Genomic DNA, 21015 nt, shown 5'->3' on the forward strand with positions numbered 1-21015 from the left:
TGAGATTTACTGATATGCAAAGGTGAGGACTATAGGTAGGGTTGGTTTGGGTTGGACAGGTTAATGTCAGTGTTGTTAGTGAGGCTAATGTCCAGCTGGAGTTAGGGGCTGCCAATAATGTCAGAGTAGGAGCTGAAGAGTAGGGCTGACTGGGGCACGATGAGGATGAAATGTCAAATGGGGATGCAAATAATCAAAACTAAAATATTAAAATATGGCTTACAGCTTTTGTTCCTAAATCTATGCAAGATTAGTTGTGTGATTTGGTTGGTTTTTTGGTTGGCTGGTTGGGTGGGTTTGGGTTTTTTAAGAGAAGATTTTGTCTTGGAGTGTATCCAAATATTTTTTTTTATTCAGAAGCTTAACTAAGTTTTCTTTGAAACGTTTCTGTTTCTTGCATTTACCACATATTGCTTGAAATGAAATTAATTACTTAATATAGGAGTCATGTAAATCATATTTTACACACCCACACATTAATAGGCACCATCATAGGAACGTGGACATATTTGCTGAAAGTAAAATGAACGTTTTGCTTTTTTGCAGCAGTTGCATTCTGCAGCAGTATGCAATTTCAAATAACTCATGCATAATTACAGAGCTAATTATTCCTTTTTATCTGGCTGCAGCCTGTCCCAGGTGGGCCTTTGGAGCTGGCTGCTCAGAGGAGTGTCAGTGCATGAAAGAGCACACACTGGAATGCAACGCAAGGAATGGGACTTGCACCTGCAAGCCTGGTTATCATGGCAGAAAGTGTCAGAAAGGTATAACAGAAAGCCAGATTCCCCATGTCTGCTTATTCCTTTGTCACAGCATTATTTCTCATTTGCTTTGTTTGGTTGCTGCTGCTACTAATACTCATACTCTGCTAATTATTTTGTCTGTGGTTTTTCATACATCAAACACTGTGAGTGCTGGCTATCACAGGGTTTACAGGGACATCAAAGAAATACAGCTCAAGAATACAGGAGTTTTAGCCTGAGCAAATGACAACAGAAATCTAGAAACAAAATTCTAATACAGCCCTAAATAATGAAGACTGTGGGAGTTACCACTTCTGTTCCTTCCTTTTTCTGCACAGACAGTAAATAAGTGGCAAAAACTCTTTTATGGCAGCAGGGTTATTTGTAAACAGTTTCAGTAATGCTAGTTCAGGTTTGTAGGTCTTTGAATTCAACTTACTCTTTGTAGTTTTTGGGGGTAGTTGAAAGAGAATTGTATTCCACATTCATGTTTGCATGTCTCAGTAGCCCTCTCCAGACAGTAATGGAGTAACGCAATAAAGATTCTTCCTTCAGATTCCTCGCTGGGCAGGCAGTAATGTGTCAGATTTACGACACTGGTTGTTGGAAGGAGGTTGGTGGAGAATAACAGTGATGGTATTTAGCATCTTTAGCATTCTTGGTGATGTGCGTAGTTCTGGGGGAGACCATCCTTCTCCCAGCACTGGCTTTGCACCAAGGCAGAGAGCAGCAGAAGGTACAGACAGATAAGAAGAGTAATTCTGTAATGGCTATAATTAAATATATCCTTAAGTACACTGCCGTTCTGTTTATGGCTTGTATTTAAGCTGTAACCTCTTTGAAATGTCCACACAAGTGTTTAATAAGTATTTATGCTTCCTTATCAGCACCTCTAAAATGTATATTATAACATATTTTCTGCAAGTTTCTGCTAAATTATTTTCTGACTTCTGTTCAGTTTTCTTAATTTTTCCTTTTTCTTATATATGTTGTGTGTCTACTTGCATTTTCCAGAGTGCACGCCTGGATTTTATGGGACTGGTTGCAAACTGAGGTGTAACTGTCCTACTGATGTTTTGTGTGATCATGAGACAGGAGTCTGCCAACATCCATGTCCCCCCGGATTTCATGGAGAAAAATGCCATTTATGTAGGTACTCATCACATGTTTTCCTGGGAGGTACTCTTGGGGTGGGAAAGCTTACTCAGGAAACTTATGTTCAGATACAGAAGTTGCAAATAAAAGGGTTCATTTGTTGTTGGTACGGGTTGGCAGTTCCCCACTGAAGCCAAACTCGTATTTGGAGCCTGACAACTACTATGTCTCCCTGCTTGCAAGGGTCGAGGCACAAGGCCGAAGCCAGGTGCTAAAACAAACATTTGTCCAGGTAACTCTGGTTCCTTTTAAAGCTTCATGGGCAGATTTTCTAGAGCTCTGCTGCAGTTAACTACAGACCATGAGTTGATGAGACACTGATGCAAACATTGATCACTTTGTACCTGCACAATTCAGTTTGAAATTGCTGCTGGTGGTGCTTCCTAATCTTGGAAATGCTTCCTTATGCTAACTCAGTGTTTGGGTTTCTTTTGACCAGCCTGTCAGCCTGGGAGTTTTGGTGTGAACTGCAGGCAGAGGTGCAGCTGTGGAGAAGTGCCATGCAATCCGAAGACAGGACAGTGTATTTGCCCAGCTGGGAAGACTGGTGCTACATGTGAGCAAGGTGTGTTAGATGTTGGACTAGGGTAGTGAAAGTCTTTCTTTGGAAGACGTGAGAAGAATTGGAATTACTCTGTTTCCCACTAAAACTGCTGCAGTACAATACGCTTCATTGGCAGAATAGGTAAAGGGTAAGTCTTGGTACAGATCACATGACATCCACCACAGGGGGTTGCTTGCAAAGGAAGGAACATGTTTCAGTTACCCTGAGCCACCTTTCTGCTCCAGTTAATAATAGTGATTTATGTGTTAGGCTGTTGGGCAGAGATATTGGGGCATTGCAGCACCTCTGAGTCCCAGAGCAGAACTTGGGACTGTGCTGCCATATGCACCCAGTGTTCCTCGGGAGGTGCTGAAGGGCCTTGGCCAAAGACAGCTATTGTGGAAAACAGCAAGTTAACAGAGGAAGGAATTAAAAAGGAGAGCATTACTGTGGATAACTAAGTAAATGGATTAAAAAAGTCTCAGGGATACTAAACTACTAAGGCGCCATGGGTTCCCCCTCTACCACTTGCAGACCTCTGGCTGTTGCATACCTGAGGAACATCTGCCCTGTCTGGACCCAGGTTGTGGCTCACCACTGCAGGAACCTGATGAAGGAGGTGGAGTTGTATGGCGACCTGGGCTCCACCTCACAGGCACACCACTACAGAAGTTTTAAGAGAGCCTTTGGGTCTCTTTTTAGATGTGTTCTCATCTGCTGCATTACAGAGGCATGTTGACTCTCAGGTTTAATGTGACAGCACTGTAGGTCTGTAGAGAAGATACAACCATCCTTTATCCAGCTTAATTTTACTAATATTTTTAAATTCTTCACGATAATGGCACAAATTTATAAGTTCCTTGAAACAGAAAATGGCACTGGAGACATGTCATGTGCTTTTTTCATCCAGATTGCCCAGCTGGTCAGTGGGGACCAGACTGCCAGTACTCCTGTGAGCCCTGTGCCAACGGGGGACAATGCAACACAGAGACTGGAGCCTGCGATTGTCCTCCAGGCTACAGTGGGGCATCCTGTTCCACATGTAAGTTCTCACATTGGCCTTCCCCATGAAAAGACAGTCAAGTTGTGGTTTGATTTCTACATTCTTGCTCTTTTGTGAGATGCTTGTTAGGCTAGATACACTGAGCCAAGATAAATTACCTTTTAGCTTCAGGAATTCTCTGGGTTGAATTTGACATTATTTACCAGAAGGAGAATACAGATGAATGCAGATGACCAGCTAAACTGCATCTCAAATTGGTGTTATCATTAGACCTAATTAAGGACAATATGTCCTTAGAAAGACAATGTTTAATAGGCACAATACTTGTATTGCAATCCTGGTTGCTTGTCAAGGGGTGCTGACCAATTGGCCCATACAGCATCACTCTTGTGTATGTGCAACAACACTCCTTGGTATATATACTTCAGGATTAAATAACACTAAGGATGGTGGAGTAGTATCAGTGTTCTCTCTGCAGATTGACCAGAGACCATAGGAATATGCTCACACAAGTGGTCTGTGGTATGGCTCCTTGTCCAGTCTCTGGGTATTAAAGGCTACTTTGAGTATGGTTGTCATGCTGACATAGACAGGCCCTCAGGGATAGCACTGCTTCATGCAAGACCTCTGTGGTGGCATCTCTTTTCTTCTTGTTAGTCAGAAATTCACTTTTGATGAAGGTTTGCTTAGCACTGTATTTCCTCTGATTGATCCTGATGTGCAGGAGAAGTAACCGAAAGTCACTCAAGCTATTCCCACTTTGCAGGACTTGGCCCCAGACACCTAGTATACAAATTACAGATGTTTAATTTTTCCACTTTGATTTCTAGGTTCAGCTTATGCATGTTTTAGGGGCAAGCTGTTGCTGTCTTGTTTGAAAAGATCAGTCTGTGCCTGAGTTACTACCTAGGTGCATCTGTTTTCAGCCTGCCCCGATGGTTATTATGGACAAAACTGCCTGCTGTTATGCAGTTGTAGCGGCAGTGCTCAATGTCACCATGTCACTGGAGAGTGCACATGTTCCCCTGGCTGGACTGGCCATGACTGCAAACACCGTAAGTCAACTGCATATTTACTCTACAGGGTATATGTTATCTCCCAGGGACTGAACTTAAAATGTAAAAACCAGCTCCGTTTGTTCTTAGTCTATTACAGTTTTTTAATATACTTTTGCTAATCTTATTGCTTCTGAAATTGTGTGTTTATGGGTTTTCACAGCCTGGGTGGTTATAATCCTTAATTATCTAGGTTCAAAGTATTGAAATAGATGGCTGATGAAGCACAAAGTATTGATATAACTTCTTATTTCAACGCTATAGATCCCTTTGCCTAATACCATCTGTCCTGACAGCACTTTGACTGACAGTTTTGGTTTTCATTTTCAGCACAGATTAGTTTCAAGTTTAATTCTCAATTTTTCATTTTGTTTAGAGATTTATTCAACAAGTGAGTGGCATGTACAGTTGCGTGTCTTAAGGTCACTTCTTAACTTGTGAATATAAATGCTGGGAGAAATTCTGTTCCCTGGAAGAGCAGAGCATCCTTCTGTTGACTTTCATCACTCTCCATATTGATGGCCATGTAAAAGTGCAGATTTGCCCTTTTTAGATAGCACCATATAAATGTTAAGTGATCTTAGAATCATAGAATTAAAGAATAGTTAGGGTTGGAAAGGACCTTAAGATCAAGTTCCAACCCCCCTACCATGGGCAGGGACACCTCGCTCTAAACCATATCACCCAAGGCCTCGTCCAACCTGGCCTTGAACACTGCTTGATTCTTTTCTTTTCCTCTTTCATATATTTTCTGCTTGATTTATTACGACCCCTCTTGTAAGAAGCCAACAGGATGCAAACCTCATTCTAAACTTGGTCTTGAACAGATAAAATCATGTAAATTAATTGCCAGTGTTGACAGAAATAAGCTTTGGACCTGGCTTCTCAGGCTCAGAATTGAAGAACACGCTGGGAAAATCTGTATTTTCCACCAATATACATATTTTAAAAATCAAATCAGTTGGTAACATGTAGAGTCATTTGGATAGCTTTCATGACTCCCTAGGCTGTGTAAAGAATTAAGAGACCTGGCAAAGAAAAGCTTTTACTTCTATTCAGGATAAGATATAAGAAAAGTTGTTTTGCAAAGATGTCTCGGTAACGCAGTGCTGCCAGCTATTGCAGAATGGGCTTGAAATGGATGCCCAACTCCAGAACCAGGTTACTGTTGCCTTAATTGGAATTTTCATCTTTATTCTTGCAAGAATGGAAGGAGATGCTATGGTACATTGTCATAATCCTGTCAGTGTTAGGTGATTTTTAGAATGAAAACAGGAAGTTGCTTTAATAAAGATTGTGAAATTTCTCTGTCTGTATCCTTGTTGCATTTCACAGTATTTTTGAGGAAAATATGGAGGATGCTCACAAATCTCTCTAGTTTTACCCATTCACTATTCTGATTATGCAGATTTTTGCAAAGTGAGTCAATAGCTGATGTTTTATTTCCATGAAATTATGCACTTGTGACTGTGGAATGATTGATATGGATTGGCTGTGAATGATTATTTTTTTGTGGATGGTATAATATCTGCCTACTTTCAGCTGAAGTAAATTGGCAAAAATGTATTTATTTCTATCGATTTGTGTCCCATGCTGCAGTGGAGAGCCTAGTCCAGAACTCCTGTGTCTTAAGGGGTCATTTTGCATTTTCTGGTCTTATTTAGATGTAAAATAATTCATTAGGCAAACTTAAAGCAGATTCTTAATGTAAATATCTTTTTACACTGCAGCCTGCAATAGCGGCCATTGGGGACAGCACTGTGAAAACACGTGTGTCTGCAATAACAGCGACGGTAGCTGTGACCCAGTCACTGGCTCCTGCTTCTGTGAGCCAGGATTCACTGGGAAACACTGTGAATGGAGTAAGTTGCCACTTTGTCAACACAAGGAATTTGCAAAACCAAGCAGCGGAAATTGTGTTTTTCCTGATAATTCCCTCCAGGCTGTCCTGCCTCCGGTCTGCCCAGCACATCACAGGGCTCTCAGGTTTCATTTGGGTTTGATAGTTTCCCTAATTTTGCTTCCAGAAAAGTTATTTTCAGACTCATTTTGGACTCAACAGCTATTTTTAATGTTAAGACCTCATGTGAGTTATAGGAGTGTTGTATATTTGGCTTGTGCTGTTAAAGTTTCTATACTGGTTTTATTTATCTGGTTTTAGGTCTGCACTATTTCTTTGTAAATACGCAATGGTCTTACCAGAGGCCCATGATCTCCACTAATTTATCTCTAGCAGAGGCCAATAGCAGTTGCCTTAAGAGGATAAAAACATATAGATATAGATATTTATAATATAAATAATTTCTGATACGTTTCCACAGGTATCATGGTTTAAGGTTCTACCTAATGATATCTTGATGGCATCAGGGTACACTGTGAACTGTTATCTGCTAGAGCCTTATACTTCTGTGGGACTGATATGCCAGGCCATCTGATCCACGCAGTCCAGTAAATCCGATTGTCCCTCTCCTCCACGTGGCTGTAGGCAGACCACTTCTAATAGCGATCTTAAGTTTCTTCACTTACTTCATGTATAAAGGGATTGGATTAGAATTCCTTTTCCTAAGAGTCAGAGTAAAATCAACTCTTTCATTCCATCTGGGAAACTGCCCACCAGAGTCTGGAACTGTAAATTTCTTTGGAGGATCCCCATTCACTGTTGTTGTTCCTCCTTTATCTTCCCTCTCGAGCAATAGAACACTTACTGTTAATAGCTGAGGTGTGGGTCTGTACATGTGGGGAGCTGGGTATATTGTCTCTCAATTGCTTGAACTCCTGGAGAGGAGTTTTTCCACAGCTGAAATGCTGGAGAGGCAAGATTGTCTTCAAACAATTCACTTCATCCACTGTTGGTGGTGCTGCATCCACCCAGCTCATTGTTGCCAATGAGTTGGTATATCATGATGGCTCCATGTAAATTTCCATCACATGGGTCATGTATATTTGGCTTCATCTGGATCTATGGGTATATCATCTGACTTATGATAGATCATCTCTAGAATGGTTAATTCCCTCAGGCAGTGGAGGCCTTTCTCTATTGTGGTCTACTTGCCTGGGCAACGTATAACATCTTCCTTGTAGGGGTACCGGTCTTTCACAGATGGCAAGAGCTGCTTCAAGAGGTTGAGGACTCTTTTGCAGTCACTTTGTCAATTCCCCCTTCCCTAGCAAGTGATCCCAGCTTCTTGGCTTCCTTACCCGCTAGCTTGTGACTGTTGGCCTCGTTGTCCCAGCATCAGAGTATCCAGGTGATGATGTGCTCCCCTGGAAGATGGCTGAAATCTTTTCATGTATTCCACAGCTCAGTAAAGGACAGGGATAGGAAAATTACTTCTTGTTCTGCCTCTTCCTCTGTTTCTTGTACTGATTCCTCTCTTTCTGGTGTCGCCCCCTCTAGTTCTGGCATGAAAACTTCATCTTGCTTCACTACATGAGTTGCTTTTTGTTTCCATTTCCTCTTGCATATAGGGGCAACTGATAGCAGCACAGATTGGTCTTTTGATTCAGCTGGGTTTGGAGTGACTGGAGTGTCTTTCAATGTGGTTGAAGGGGTTGCAATGTCTGTTGTCAGAGTTGGAGTAGTTGCTGTGCTTGTTGCTGGGGTTGGGATAGCTGCTGTGCTCGTTGTTAGGGATGGAGTAGCCATGGTATCTGTTGCTTTGCCATTAGATCCAGAGACATCCTTTTCCACCTGAGGGTACTAGGTAGTGTTCAGCAGGACTCTGTAGGCATAGGCCAAGCCCCAGCACGTTGCAGTTATTTGTATCTCCCTGGTATTGCTAGGATGACAGCATGCCTTTTTTAAGTGTTTTACTAGTTTTTATGGATTTGGACTTGTTCAGGGTTGAAGTTCCAAAGCACTGGAGGGAAGCACTGGCCTAGATATTTGCCCATACTGTCCCACACACCCTGCCACTCATGACTTTCTAGCCTCAGGGAAGATATCTTGGTGGTATTCTTAGATAGTTGTTTAACCTTAGACAACACCTGAACCATATTCAACAAAGTGATGGTTCCCGGCAAAAGAAGCAGGCTGGTTTCAACGGTATTCAAAGGTTATTCACAATCTTTGAAATTCTTAAATGCCATTGTAAATAGCCTGGTGGGGAAGGGGAAGATGCGAGATGATGTCTCCTTCATAGGTTGGGCCTCCAAGGGAGTTAAAAACGAGGTGTAACTATAAATAATTCCCATTACATAGGTGATGGCAATGCTGAGAACACATACCAGATCAGTTTAATGATCAATAATTCTACCATATCAGAAGCAATTATCATAAAGTACAGCAAAACGAGAACGTTAGCCCAGGCCCCCCAAAAAATGATAAACACTAAAACAGCAAATCATGGCTGCAAGTAAGGTGTGACTAAAAGAAACTGTGAGGCTAAGTGCAACAACTCCAAGAGAAAATAAATCAATATTATGACAAGTGACAATACAAAACAATGAATACTTATCACAAATATGATTAGACACACTCTGGTCAGATCTGTCGTTATCTCAACCTTTCCTGCCCCACGTTGGGCACCACAAAGGACTGTTGTGGTTTAAGGCCAGCTGGTAACTCAGAACCATGCAGACACTTGCCCACTCCCCCTTTCCCTCTCCTCCGGGTGGGATGGGGAGGAGCATTGAAGGAATATAGACCCCAGGGGTTGAGATAAGAACAGCCCAGTAACTAAAGTATAATACAAAAAGTACTACTACTACTAATAATAAGGGAAATAACAAGGGGAGAGAATAAAAAAAATAAAAGGGGAAAGGAAAAAACAACAATAAACACAAGTGATGCACAATACAGTTGCTCACCACCCGCTGACTGATACCCAGCCCGGTCTGAGCAGTGATCTGCCCTTCTGGGTAACTCCCCCCCAGTTTATATACTAGGCATGATGTGCTGTGGTATGGAATACCCGTTTGGCTAGTTTGGGTCAGCTGTCCTGTCTCTGCTTCCTCCTGGCTTCTCCTCCTCCCTGGCAAAGCATGAGACTGAAAACTCCTTGATTGGCATAAGTATTACTTAGCAACAACTAAAACATCAGTGTGTTGTCCGCATTGTTTTCAGACTGAAGCCAAAGCACAGCACTGCACCAGCTACTAGGAAGGAGAAAAAAACCTCTTACAGCTAAACCTAGGACACCAGGTTTCATCAGTTTGCCACTCAGGAGCTTCTTGAGACAGAAGCAATATCTTTATATTTAATACAACTTGGGTTTTTTTTGTAATTAATGTGCCTATTTCCTTTTTGATTCCATGCAGACTTTTGGTATCTACTTCATCTTGTGGCAATAAGTTGCATAGTTAGGTATTATTATTATTAGTAGTAGTAGTATTATTAAGTTGTTAAATAAAATAAATATTCTATTTATTAGTTTAACAGTCTTAACAGTAGCACATACATAACTACCAGGTTCTCAGTAGTGTAGGCAGAATTAACTGTTGGCGTCATACAGAAATGTCAAAACAATTTATCTGGAGCAGTGACCAAAGACAAGAATCTTGGAAAGTTGATCTTACAGCTCCTGTTGTTGTCACAGAGGGAGTGGAAGGAGAGTTAGTCGGAAAGACCAGCTCCCAGAGAAAAAGGTGCCAGCTCCACTTCTCTTTCATTCTTGACCTCTCTCAAAATAGCATCCCTGCAGGCAGAAGGTAGCCGAAGAGCTGGTTGTAATCTTCTCTGGCAAGGTAAGCAGGGAAGCCATTGTCACTGACAAAACATCTGGCAACCTCTAGCATTCTGTCTGTGGGTTTCCTGTTTTATTCAGTCTGCTTTTTATCCCACTTTAGTTGTGTGTGTATATACATATATATACATGCATATATGTGTGTGTGCAGGATTATGAAAGCCATAATTCTTCCCAAAACATTTTATGCTGCCTTTGAGGTAAGATCTTTACTGTGTCTGGAAAGCTCCTTTCCTCCTGAGGCATCTCTAGCTTCTTGCTGCAGGTTAGGCTGTTTGTGGCTTTGCAGGCAGCTCAGGTTCTCCAGTGGGGTGGATGTATCTCAGTACACACTGCAGCAGCCCATGCCTGCTCAAGCAGGGGGCAGATTCTCTGTAATATGGACTGCAAAATCATCTGTTAAGTGTACTGATCTTCTGCCATTACCTTGAAAGTCTCACCTCAAGGTTTAATGCTGTAGGTTTGTAGAAAGCTCAGCTGAGAGCCCCACCCCTATTTCTGCACTGGAATACTATTTTCCTTGCATAAACTCTCTGGGTTCTGTCTGAAATTTCAAGTGAAAAGTAAACACTGAGCAGGATGAAGCTTTTAATGCACAAGTGCACTCCTATCTATTTACTCATTAAACTAGTGTAAGGAGCATGCTGCCTGGTGACCTGCAGCTCTGGGAATAGGAGGTGATGCAAATGGGGTTTTACATTGGTTCCATCCTGGCACTGAACTTCACCTGTAAGTGCAAAAAATAGATTTGAACAACTCCACATTTGAAAAACAGCCCATTTTCTGACACAGATGATTGAAAGCAAAGAGGCACTCAAGGTACTTTGCTATTCTGTCTCCCATCCCAGCCTATAGCCCCTATAAGAGACCCAGGGGCTGGCATCAGTAGAGGGTCCCTAAGCTGCAGGAGCAACTAAATTTGTGCTGGCTCCGACCACTGCTCACCTATGGCATGAAATAGGCAACACCAAACCCATCCATTTATTCCAGATACAGAGTTGTCTTTGAGGACCCTCGTTGTTCTCTTTTCTCTGTAATTCTTTCCAGATTGCCCGCAAATCACTTTGTTGATGTAAATGCTAAAATCGTACATTTTTAAGAAAGACCTGGCAATAATCTCTGTAACTCATTTAGAAAAGAGTTCACAAAATCCTTCAAACATGAGTAGAGGCCATGTAATACTCTGTTTAGCCAAGTACATATCTACATTTCAGCCTGTCCAAAATGTCTAACATGAATTACACAACTTGTCCTGTTCTTAATTGGTTTTCCTATAATCCTGGAAGAAATTATTTTCATTTTCAAGTGTTGTTTCTTTCTTCCAATAGTGAATACCATGCAAATTTTTTAAAACTCCTTATATTACTGCTGTAGAAATGTAATTGTTAATCTGTCCTCCAGATGTAATGCTTTGCTTGAGTTTTTCAAAGCAGAACCTGAAAATAAAGTACATGCAGAATTCAATTTGGAGCTTTCTGAAGGAATCTACTACAATTCATATTTTCTCCATATTTCTGGGTGAGGAGGATTTGCAGGAAAATAGGACAGGGCCTCAAAAGGAGGCACAAAAGCTGGGAGCTTTCATCCTCCTGGCTGGTGAAGTCCCAGAGGAGATGTGCACACATGTGACTCCAGACGAGTGTGCAAAGTGTCATCAAGCAAAACCTGGGAAGTCACAGGCTTTGCAGCTATCAGATGAGATTAGTTTTCTGTGCAGAATTCAGATTTTTCAACACTGTGGCATTTTTCTAAAATAGACCGTAATAAAAACAGCCCAACTTACTTGGACCCCAAGGAGAACACTTAATCACATCAGTTTTAAGGCATTACCATTATGCCTGGATTATTCTTTTGGAAATAGTAAGGATTCCCATGTATCTAAAAATTCCTCATTGATCCCTGATCTGCTCCAGAATTAACCTGTCATCTGGTTTTGATTCCTTTGCTGCAGGGTGCCCTGAGGGAAGCTTTGGCCCGAACTGTGATCACAGCTGTCAGTGCCAGAATGGAGCTGCCTGCGACCATGTGAGCGGAGCCTGCACTTGCTCAGCGGGCTGGACAGGAACCTTTTGTGAAAGAGGTACTGCTGCTCCTTCTGGTCCCTTTCAGGTTTATGCAGATGGGATTTTTTTATGCACAGAGTTGGTTTTGCAAATTACAGCACCTGATATAAATAAACCATTGAACTAAATTGGAGGACGTTATTGAAATGTGCACTTCCATCCTAACTCAGGAAGAATTTGCTAGGTGCCTAACGATGGGCGCATGTTTTAAAGTAGATAAAATTAGGTACATGCTTAAGACTCCTTGAGATTAAGATTCCTTAGATTCCTTATGAATCACATCTTTATGAAGACTCTGTTTAAGCAGAGTCCTACTGTCTGAACACTGAGCAGGAAGATACTTGTCCTGCCTTACACTTGCTTGTGCCTAGTGGCTCTGACATGTTTTAGGGAAAAACATGGATCTGTGAATCATCCCAAAGGAACTCTTTAAGAACAGATATACTTTAACTTTAATAAAGCCAACAGATCATTTTCTATTACCTGATCATTTGGTAAAGTGTCGGAAAGATTGAATTGGATTGCTTAGATACATTATTGTGACTTGCATCACCTAAGGAGGTTACTGTCATGCTGCATCATTGCACAGATCATATAAAACAGTGTCTTGAATGCAACATAAGCAGCACATAGTCAGACATTATGAAAGTTATTTAAGTGTAAATGATTGAAGAGTCTACAAATGATGATCATTAAACCAAAGTCACAATTCTTTTGCCTATCAGACGTTTTACAGAGGTAGCATCATAGCTACGATGGAGGGAAGTGGCAGTTCTTGTAGGCAACTACTGCCCTCTGATGGGAAGGGAGGTGCTCCACAGCCTCACCAGTAACTAGCAAATTCCATTGATGAGATACTGCTTGTTGTTTCCCTCTCATTCTTACCAGGAATTATTATACAAAATAAATACTCTTTTCAAGGTTCTGCTGCAGAATTTGCCTCATAATTTATGGCATCTCAATTATATCCCCTTTTAAAATTATTTAGTGAACTCTGTTTTTTCAAGTTGTTTTTTTTTAATTATTATTATTTGTTACTGGAGAAGTGATACAGTTACCTGTGCTATGGTTTAAATATGTTAATCCCAGCAAGAATCAAAATGGAGACAAAGAGGCTAAATATTGTTCACCAAAGTAGGTGTGAAGAACATGTAGAAGCTTGGGGGACATCACTGGGGAAAAAAAAAATAAAAGTCTCAGCATCCAAATTACTCACATGGGACATTTTTATCTTTATAAATTCCTGAAAGAAGATGGTAGCGGGGAGAGTAGAATTTAGTGCTTACCATTCGTAAAACCCTGTTTTCTACACATTTTCTCTCCAGCAGGCAGAGTGCTCTGAGCTGATCAATGTTACCTTTTCATGTAGAAAGTTTCAGCCAGAACTGTTTGGCTGATTCCAAAAGATGAAGAGGGAGGAAGATGTGTGAGTGATTTGCCCTTGGTAGAACCTTCTTGGCACCTGTTCTCTGAGGAGCTTTAGCACTTCTGTTTTTAGTTGCTCTCAGAATAACAGGGTTTTCTTCTGGCAGGGATGTGCTTTTTGCCATCCTCTTGGCAATCCACCCACGTTTGCCAAGCTCTGTGCCTTGCAGAGAAGAATGCAGAGATTGAGACCTGGCACAGCAGTTGCCTTACACTTCTCACATACTGCTGATGGTTTACCTCAAGGCTAGGAAGGACTTGTCTGTCATCACAGAAATACTGAAATTGAAGTTGTTGCAGCCTTCTAAGTTCAAAGTCCAAGGAGAAGACAGTACCTTACAAAACCTAATATTGATTAGTTAGAAGCGTGCCATACCACACTGAGCCAGCCAAGTCACCCTGCCCTGTGCCAGGGCTGCTCTGCTCCTGTTTGGGAAGGCAATTGTTATAATTGATTTAATTCTGTGAAGTGCTGAGCATCTGCTGCTCCCGCTTTGAAGGTAGCAGTTGTCTTCGCCACACTGTGATTTTGTTTAATTTTGTTCCCCACTGTTTCTGGTACATGTTGTATGGCCCAAGGCAGGTATCCAGTTACGGAATCAGGGCAACAGAAGAATTATCCAGCTCTCTGCTTGATCTGACTGAATATCCAAAATGCCACACAATTAGCCCACAAACTGGAGGCAGCAGGAGTGAGTCTTGAACTTCCCTACAGTGTGTTTATTAACTGATGCATTAATATAAGCAACATACAGCCCTTGTGAAGTGCAGCACTAAAAGGTTGCATTTGAACCTCTGCCTAAATCAGCATTGTCTGCAGGACAGTCTGACTGGGCGTCTCTCTTAGAATTTCAGTGGTTAATCTTTATCATAAGAAAGCCCAGCAAGATTTCTGCTTTAACAAGATATAGGGAAAAATAAATACTGTGCATGTGTACGAATAGCTGACAACACTTTGTAGTTCCTGCATTAAACAATGGAAAACTTTGTCAGCCTTTGAAATCACCTAGGGTTAAGTAGAAGTCCTTGTATACTGTGCTCTACATGCTACTGAAGCATAATAAATAAGGACAGAAAGATTGGAACCACATGCTGATGTCTCTTTCTTACAACTTGATAACAGCTCTGTCCTTGGTATGAAATGAATAGAGGCTGGCAAATGCGTTACAGTTTTATATTAGTATGAGGCACACTTCTGTTTCTGTAGACAGTGCATACTTGGAAAGTGGTGTAAGCCTGAAATTTTTCTTATGCCAAAGAAGAAGCTGCAGTCTGAACAGGATGAAGGGAAGAGCCTTTTGATTTGAATAGCTGAAATGAAGCAATCGTATGTAGTCACATGTTAAGCAGGAGTTTGGAGAGTAGAAAGACTAAAGCAGATGTTACAGTGTGTTGCACTATTGCCATCCCTGTCTGAAAGTCCAAGTTTGCTTCAATCTATGGATACTAAATTTCCCCCACACTTATAGCCAAAGCAGACAGTTTTGCTTTCTGCTAAAAGGCTGAATTTACATTTGTGGGAGAGGCAGTACGAGTAGACTGGGACAAAGACCACCGCTGTGAAGAAGACATAAGGCAAGAAGAGTTGGACAGAGGAGTCCAACAGTGGAAGATCCAGATGGGTAATGGTGGTGTTCTGATCTGGTAGAGAGCTGTGAAATTAGTGTGGGGTCTATTGGGTAGTGTATGTGATGGTAATTATCATAAGACTATTGGGAAGCCAGTCATTCTGATTTCATGGTAGAAGTGCAAGGATGGGGGTTTAAATATAAATTTAAAATGAACAAGGAGGACAAAGAGCTCAGCTATATTTTATAACTGCTTATTTAAAGAGTACTGTCACTCCTGAGACTGAGTGATTTGGGGATTCTGTGGAAAGGATGACATATAGGTACAAATTTATTAACATTTAATAGAATTTAAGCAGACTTCCTGTACCTGAAGGGGCATAAAAGAAAGCTGGAGAGGGACTTTTTACAAGGGCACATAGGGGTAGGACTAGGAGGAATGGCTTCAAACTGAAAGAAGGCAGATTTAGATTAGATATCAGGCAGTTCTTCACTGTGAGGGTAGTGAGGCCCTGGTCAGGTTGCCCACGGAAGCTGTGGCTGCGAGCAGTGTGCAAAGCCAGGTTGGACAGGGCTTTGAGCAACCTGGTCTCGTGGAAGGTTGGGACTAGAGGGGTGTTGGAACTAGGTGGAACTAGATCTTTAAGGTCCCCTACAACCCAAACCATTCTATGATTCTAGCTATGAACTTACATAATCTAAATACACACACATACATATGCATACATACATATCACATACATGTGTGTGTGTGTATATACATATATATATATATACACACACTCCAAACACCCCCAAGTCCTTCTCAGGGCTGCTCTGAATCTCTTCTCTGCCCAACCTGTAGCTGTGTCTGGGATTGCCCCGACCCAGTTTGGACCTTGCACTTGGCTTGGTTGAACTGCATTAGGTTGGCATTGGCCCACCTCTCAAGCATGTCAAGGTTCCTCTGGATGGCATTCCTTCCCTCCAGCTTGTCAAACCACATAACCAGTTAGATGACATCAACTGCTTTGCCCCTGTCCATCAGTTCTGTAGCCCCATCATAGAAGGTCACCAAATTGGTCAGGCAGGATTTCCCCTTAAGTGAAACCATGTTGGCTGTCACCAAGCACCTTGTTGTTTTGCATGTGCCTTAGCGTGCCTTTCAGGAGAATCTGCTCCAAGATTTTGCCAGTCACAGAGATGAGACTGACTGGTCTGTAATTTCCCAGGTCATGCATTTTCCCCTTCTTGAAAGTGGGGGTTATATTTCCCTTTTTCCAGTCATCATGAACTTCACCTGTGCCATGACTTTTCAAATATGATGGACAGTGGCTTAGCAAATTCATTTGCCAGCTCCTTCAGGACCCGCGGATGGATTTCATCAGGTCCCATGGACTTGTGTACATTCAGGTTCTTAAGAAGGTCTCGGACCAGCTCCTCTCCTACAGTGGGCCCAAGGTCTTCATTCTCACAGTCCCTGCATCTGCCTTCCAAGGCTTGGGTGGTGCGGTCAGAGCCTTTGCCAGTGAAGACCAAGGTAAAGAAGTCATTCAGAACCTCAGCCTTCTCCAAATCCTGTGTAGCCAGTTCTCCCGAGAGCTTCCTGAGTGGGCCTACGTTCTCCCTAGTCTGTATTTTGCTTGCTAAATAGCTATAGAATCCCTTCCTGTTATCTTTCACATCCCTTGCCAAATTTTATTCTAACTGGGCCTTAGCATTTCTAACCTGGTCCCTAGCTTCCCGGACAATTTCCCTGTATTCTTCCCAGGCCGCCTGTCTTTGCTTCCACTTTCTGTAAGACTCTTTTTTCATTTGAATTTTCTTCAGGAGCACCTTATCCATCCAAGGAGGTTTCCTGGCCCTCCTGCTGCACTTCCTTCTAGTTGGGATGCAACACTCCTGAGCTTGTAGCAGGTGATCCTTGAAGACCAACCAAGAGTCTTGGGCCCCCCTGCCCTCTAGGGCTATATCCCATGGAACCTTACTAAGCAGGTTCCTGAAGAGGCCAAAGTCTGCTCTTTTGAAGTCTAGGGCAGTGAGCTTGCTGCACGCTCTTCTTACTGTCCTGAGGATCTCAAATTCCACCATCTCGTGATCGCTGCATCCAGGGCTGCCCTGGAGCATCACATTTCCAACCAGCCCTTCCCTGTTGGTCAAGCACAAGGTCAAGCATGGCACCTCTCCTTGTCGGCTTCTCTATTACTTGCAAGAGGAAATTGTCTTCCACACAATCGAGGAACCTTGCTCCCTGGGTCGGATTTTACCGGCTCAGGGCAGGGCCGTCCCTCCTGGCACCACCCCCTGTGAGTCCCTGCTCGGCTCCCTGGAGCTGCCGGCTCCTGGGCAAGGCCTGGCGAGGGCTGCAGACTCCTTCGGTGGCTCTCGCCGCTCAGAACTGAGGCTCCAGGACGCTGGTTTTCCCCTCGATCCGAGGTTGAAGGCTCCTCTATGGAGCTGCTCACCTCAGCAAATACAGCAGCATTTTGGTATGATGTAGCTCATGGACAATCACTGATGGCTTATTTTCACTTCTGTCAACACTGGTACAGATGTAAATCAAATCTATGGGTCGGCTCTTCCTTACGTGACCTAGATGCAGGTACTGAGCTCCTTAAGCTCCCTGCTGTTTTGCTACATTTAATTTGTCTTGGACTTCTCTATTCATTCTCTTTGCCAGGCGTTCATTCCAGCAGTAAATTATACCAATATGGCTTATGTTCCCTGTTAAAAAATCTTCAGAAAAGTGTAAATGGGAGCATAAGTTTTACATTTCAGAATTGAGGGAGATCATCAGGGATGGCCCCATAGTCTTGCATTACGTTGAATTATTTCTGTTGTCCTCAGTCAGTTACAGAAACACAGATACTGGCTTGTGTGAATCCAGATCCTTTCTCGCTCCTGTCTTATGGATTTTCAGTATTCTCGGCTGCGCGTTTCTATGCAGAAATCTGTTGCTTGTGTAAAATGGGTCACATTTTATGATGCAAGTAGCAGAGTTGTGCAGGCTTAACCCTTGAAGCAGCTGTGGCTCTTAAGCACAGTGACGTGTGACAAAGCATCCATGAAAAAAACGAGCAGTGCCCTGTGTTTTCAGACCTCTGAGGTAGAATTTATACAGAAAAAAATCAGGAATTCTACTAAAAAATTAATGTTTTGCATTTTCAGCTTGTCCAGATGGATTCTTTGGGCTTGACTGCCACCAGGTGTGCAAGTGCAAGAATGCTGCTGGCTGTGACCATGTCCTGGGAGCATGCCGCTGCCTCCCTGGCTGGCTGGGAGAGACCTGCGAGCAGCGTACGTATAGGCTGCACTCACTATCCTCATTCACAAACTCTTGCAGTGCTAACGGGTTCCTTCTGGGAATGTAGGATGACCTACCAGTGTACAGTTTTAGATAGGTCACATTCCTTTCCAAAGATGCCCAAAAGGGGAATAATTCTTGGTAGCTCTGTAAATAATCAACTTTTTTTTTTAACTGCTGTTGTCAGTTAAACATTATAAGCATCAAACATTATAAGCATCAGTTTTTAAATAGCAGAGCTGTCTTCTACCATATGACGAATCTCTGCTTTTTATTTTTGTGCAACATTAAGAGATGAAATGTATCACTGTTTCTGGTCTATCTCATCTAATTATCCATTTATTGTTACAGGTTAGAAATGCACAATGTGGAAAAATCAGAGCTGGGACTACTTGTTTGAGCATGACAAAAAAGCTTTTTAACTAATTCTTAGAAAAGTTGTTTGTTTCTAAAAAAGACACCTAGATTTTCACAAGTATAGATTATCCTACAATCTTTAAGCTAATAAGGGGTTTTTGTATGTTTGTGTGTATGCATATATAAGATTGGCTCTTCTGAGATACTGTTCATGAAATTTCATGGCAAATTAAATTCCTTTCTTTAGCGACATGTCATTACATATGGGTATCACTGAGCCTGTTTGCAATATTTAGCAATTATGGGGGGGAGGGGGGGGGGTTAAGATTTTCAGGTTTTAGCCTCTCAACTTTCTCATTTCACTTTAAGATGATGTCATCATCTGTACTACCTTTTGAAACTGTGACTGCTGTCTGCAGGACTATGTTGTAGGGCCTGGGGTCCAAAGCAGCTCCACAAGGAGCCAACTTTCATTGTTAGTGAGCACTTTCACAGGACTTCTTTAATCCATAGGTTGCAGATTTCTGCAGTAGGAAAGTGGTTTAATTTAATAAACAGAGAGAAATGGAGAAATGCTACTTGTATTGAAACAATTCCATTCTCCAGCCATACACCGTGTTACAATCTATCAGCCCTGTCTGAGGGTTACGCTTGCTCTTAGTAATATTTTTCCCTCATTTTCCCCCATCACATAACATAACCTGTCTTCTGAAAGGCTCCTCCAAAATCCCTTGCTTTTTTTGTTTACAGGAGGGTCAATGGTGATGAATCTTTCCACTTGTTAGACATTTCTGCAAAAAATCCTGCCATTGCAGTCCTTTTTACCTCCTCGTGGCCCCCCAGGAAAGCTTGCATCTCTATCTCTCACCACCTGACGATTGTGGTGGCAATACTCTCCTGTGGGTGTAGTTTGGTGAGCTGACCATGAAATAAATGCAGAGGCAGAGCCATTATAGCCATACTGTAAAGCAGTAAAGGGAATGCTGAACAGGTACAATGTTTGCTTCTCAGTCACAGCCCATTTTTACTGCAAAGTCAGGGCATTAGCAATATATCACCTTGCCCTTCTCTGCTCCTTAGACTGCATTAGGGATGAGAAGCTTTGTTTCATATTTCATTAAATTCAATTAAGAAATGTAGCTCTTTGTCAACAGCTTTCTGTGCCCCCCTCTACTCGTGAGAATTGAAAAAAAATAATTATTCCCTTGTGCTGGAGCCATTAGAGCTTTATGCTGACTTGATTTATTCTTCACACTGGTGAAGGTGCCAAAGCCTCTGAGGCCTCCTTTGCCTGTAAGTAAAAAAGCAAGATCACTTAATTATGCAGAGGGTAACCTTTTTTTCTCATGGCTAAATGATGAATCTGCATTTTGATTTTAAGACTGGACCTCAGCCACACCACTCCAGAGCTGCTCAGAATAAAGCAACCATGGGTCTGAGATGCCAGCCCACCATTCTCCACCTTTGTTTGGTGTTTAATATTTACCTTGCCAGTTCCTAGGACTTGCTAGCTCTAGCAGCTGGAAGGACAGCATTTGTGTTCAAATAATCAGATTTCAGGCAATGTGCTGGAGGATATTGAGAAATAATTTTGACATCATGAGGTTTGAATTGATCTTAAACCAGCCATGCAGTGCATTTTATACACTGTTATCTAATTATGGGCTATATGGACAGTAATGCTTTTTGTTGAAGCTGCCTAACACTTTCCATTACAAGACCATGTTTTTCAATCGCTTATAAATAAATTCTATTAATCTGGGATGAAATCTGCCAAGCAAGCTCTGCCTTGGCTTAAGTTTGTATTTGGTGATTTTTTTTATTTTGGGGAGGGGGCTGGTGGGAGGGTTGAGTATCTGCCTAAGATATTTCAGGTTTCCGGGAAACAAGTTTAGGAAAAGTATGTCGCTTATTTGTTGGTGGGGTTTTAACAGTTTCGCAAAGTTTTGTAATGCCTTAGTGCTACAGAAGTGAGGATTTGACATCTGGCATCTCTTTGTGTCAGAGATGTAACCACCTTCCTTTCTGTATACAAACCTGTCCAAATTTTGCTGTCTCAAAAAAAAAAAAAACCCAACCAAAAAAAAACCCACCTAAAAAAAAAAAAATCTCATGTTGCATATGATTTGTAGAAG

At 42.0% G+C, this 21015-nt stretch overlaps 1 protein-coding gene across 4 annotated transcripts in view; it reads left to right on the top strand.

The window, feature by feature from the left end:
* LOC133222201 (multiple epidermal growth factor-like domains protein 6) overlaps positions 1–21015 on the top strand; it is a 204661-nt gene that overhangs the window by 161993 nt on the left and 21653 nt on the right. For all 4 annotated transcript variants that reach the window (XM_061371691.1, XM_061371692.1, XM_061371694.1 and 1 more), the window contains 7 exons: positions 630–764; positions 1758–1892; positions 2338–2463; positions 3353–3484; positions 6231–6362; positions 12136–12264; positions 18388–18516. In XM_061371691.1, coding sequence (XP_061227675.1) covers positions 630–764; positions 1758–1892; positions 2338–2463; positions 3353–3484; positions 6231–6362; positions 12136–12264; positions 18388–18516 — 918 coding nt within the window. The remainder of the gene's footprint in view (positions 1–629; positions 765–1757; positions 1893–2337; positions 2464–3352; positions 3485–6230; positions 6363–12135; positions 12265–18387; positions 18517–21015) is intronic.

The sequence above is a fragment of the Neopsephotus bourkii genome, unplaced genomic scaffold, assembly GCF_033783945.1.
Source record: "Neopsephotus bourkii isolate Nb327-2 ecotype Australia unplaced genomic scaffold, CSIRO-AGI_Nbou_v1 NB_1574, whole genome shotgun sequence".
NCBI lineage: Eukaryota > Metazoa > Chordata > Aves > Psittaciformes > Psittacidae > Neopsephotus > Neopsephotus bourkii.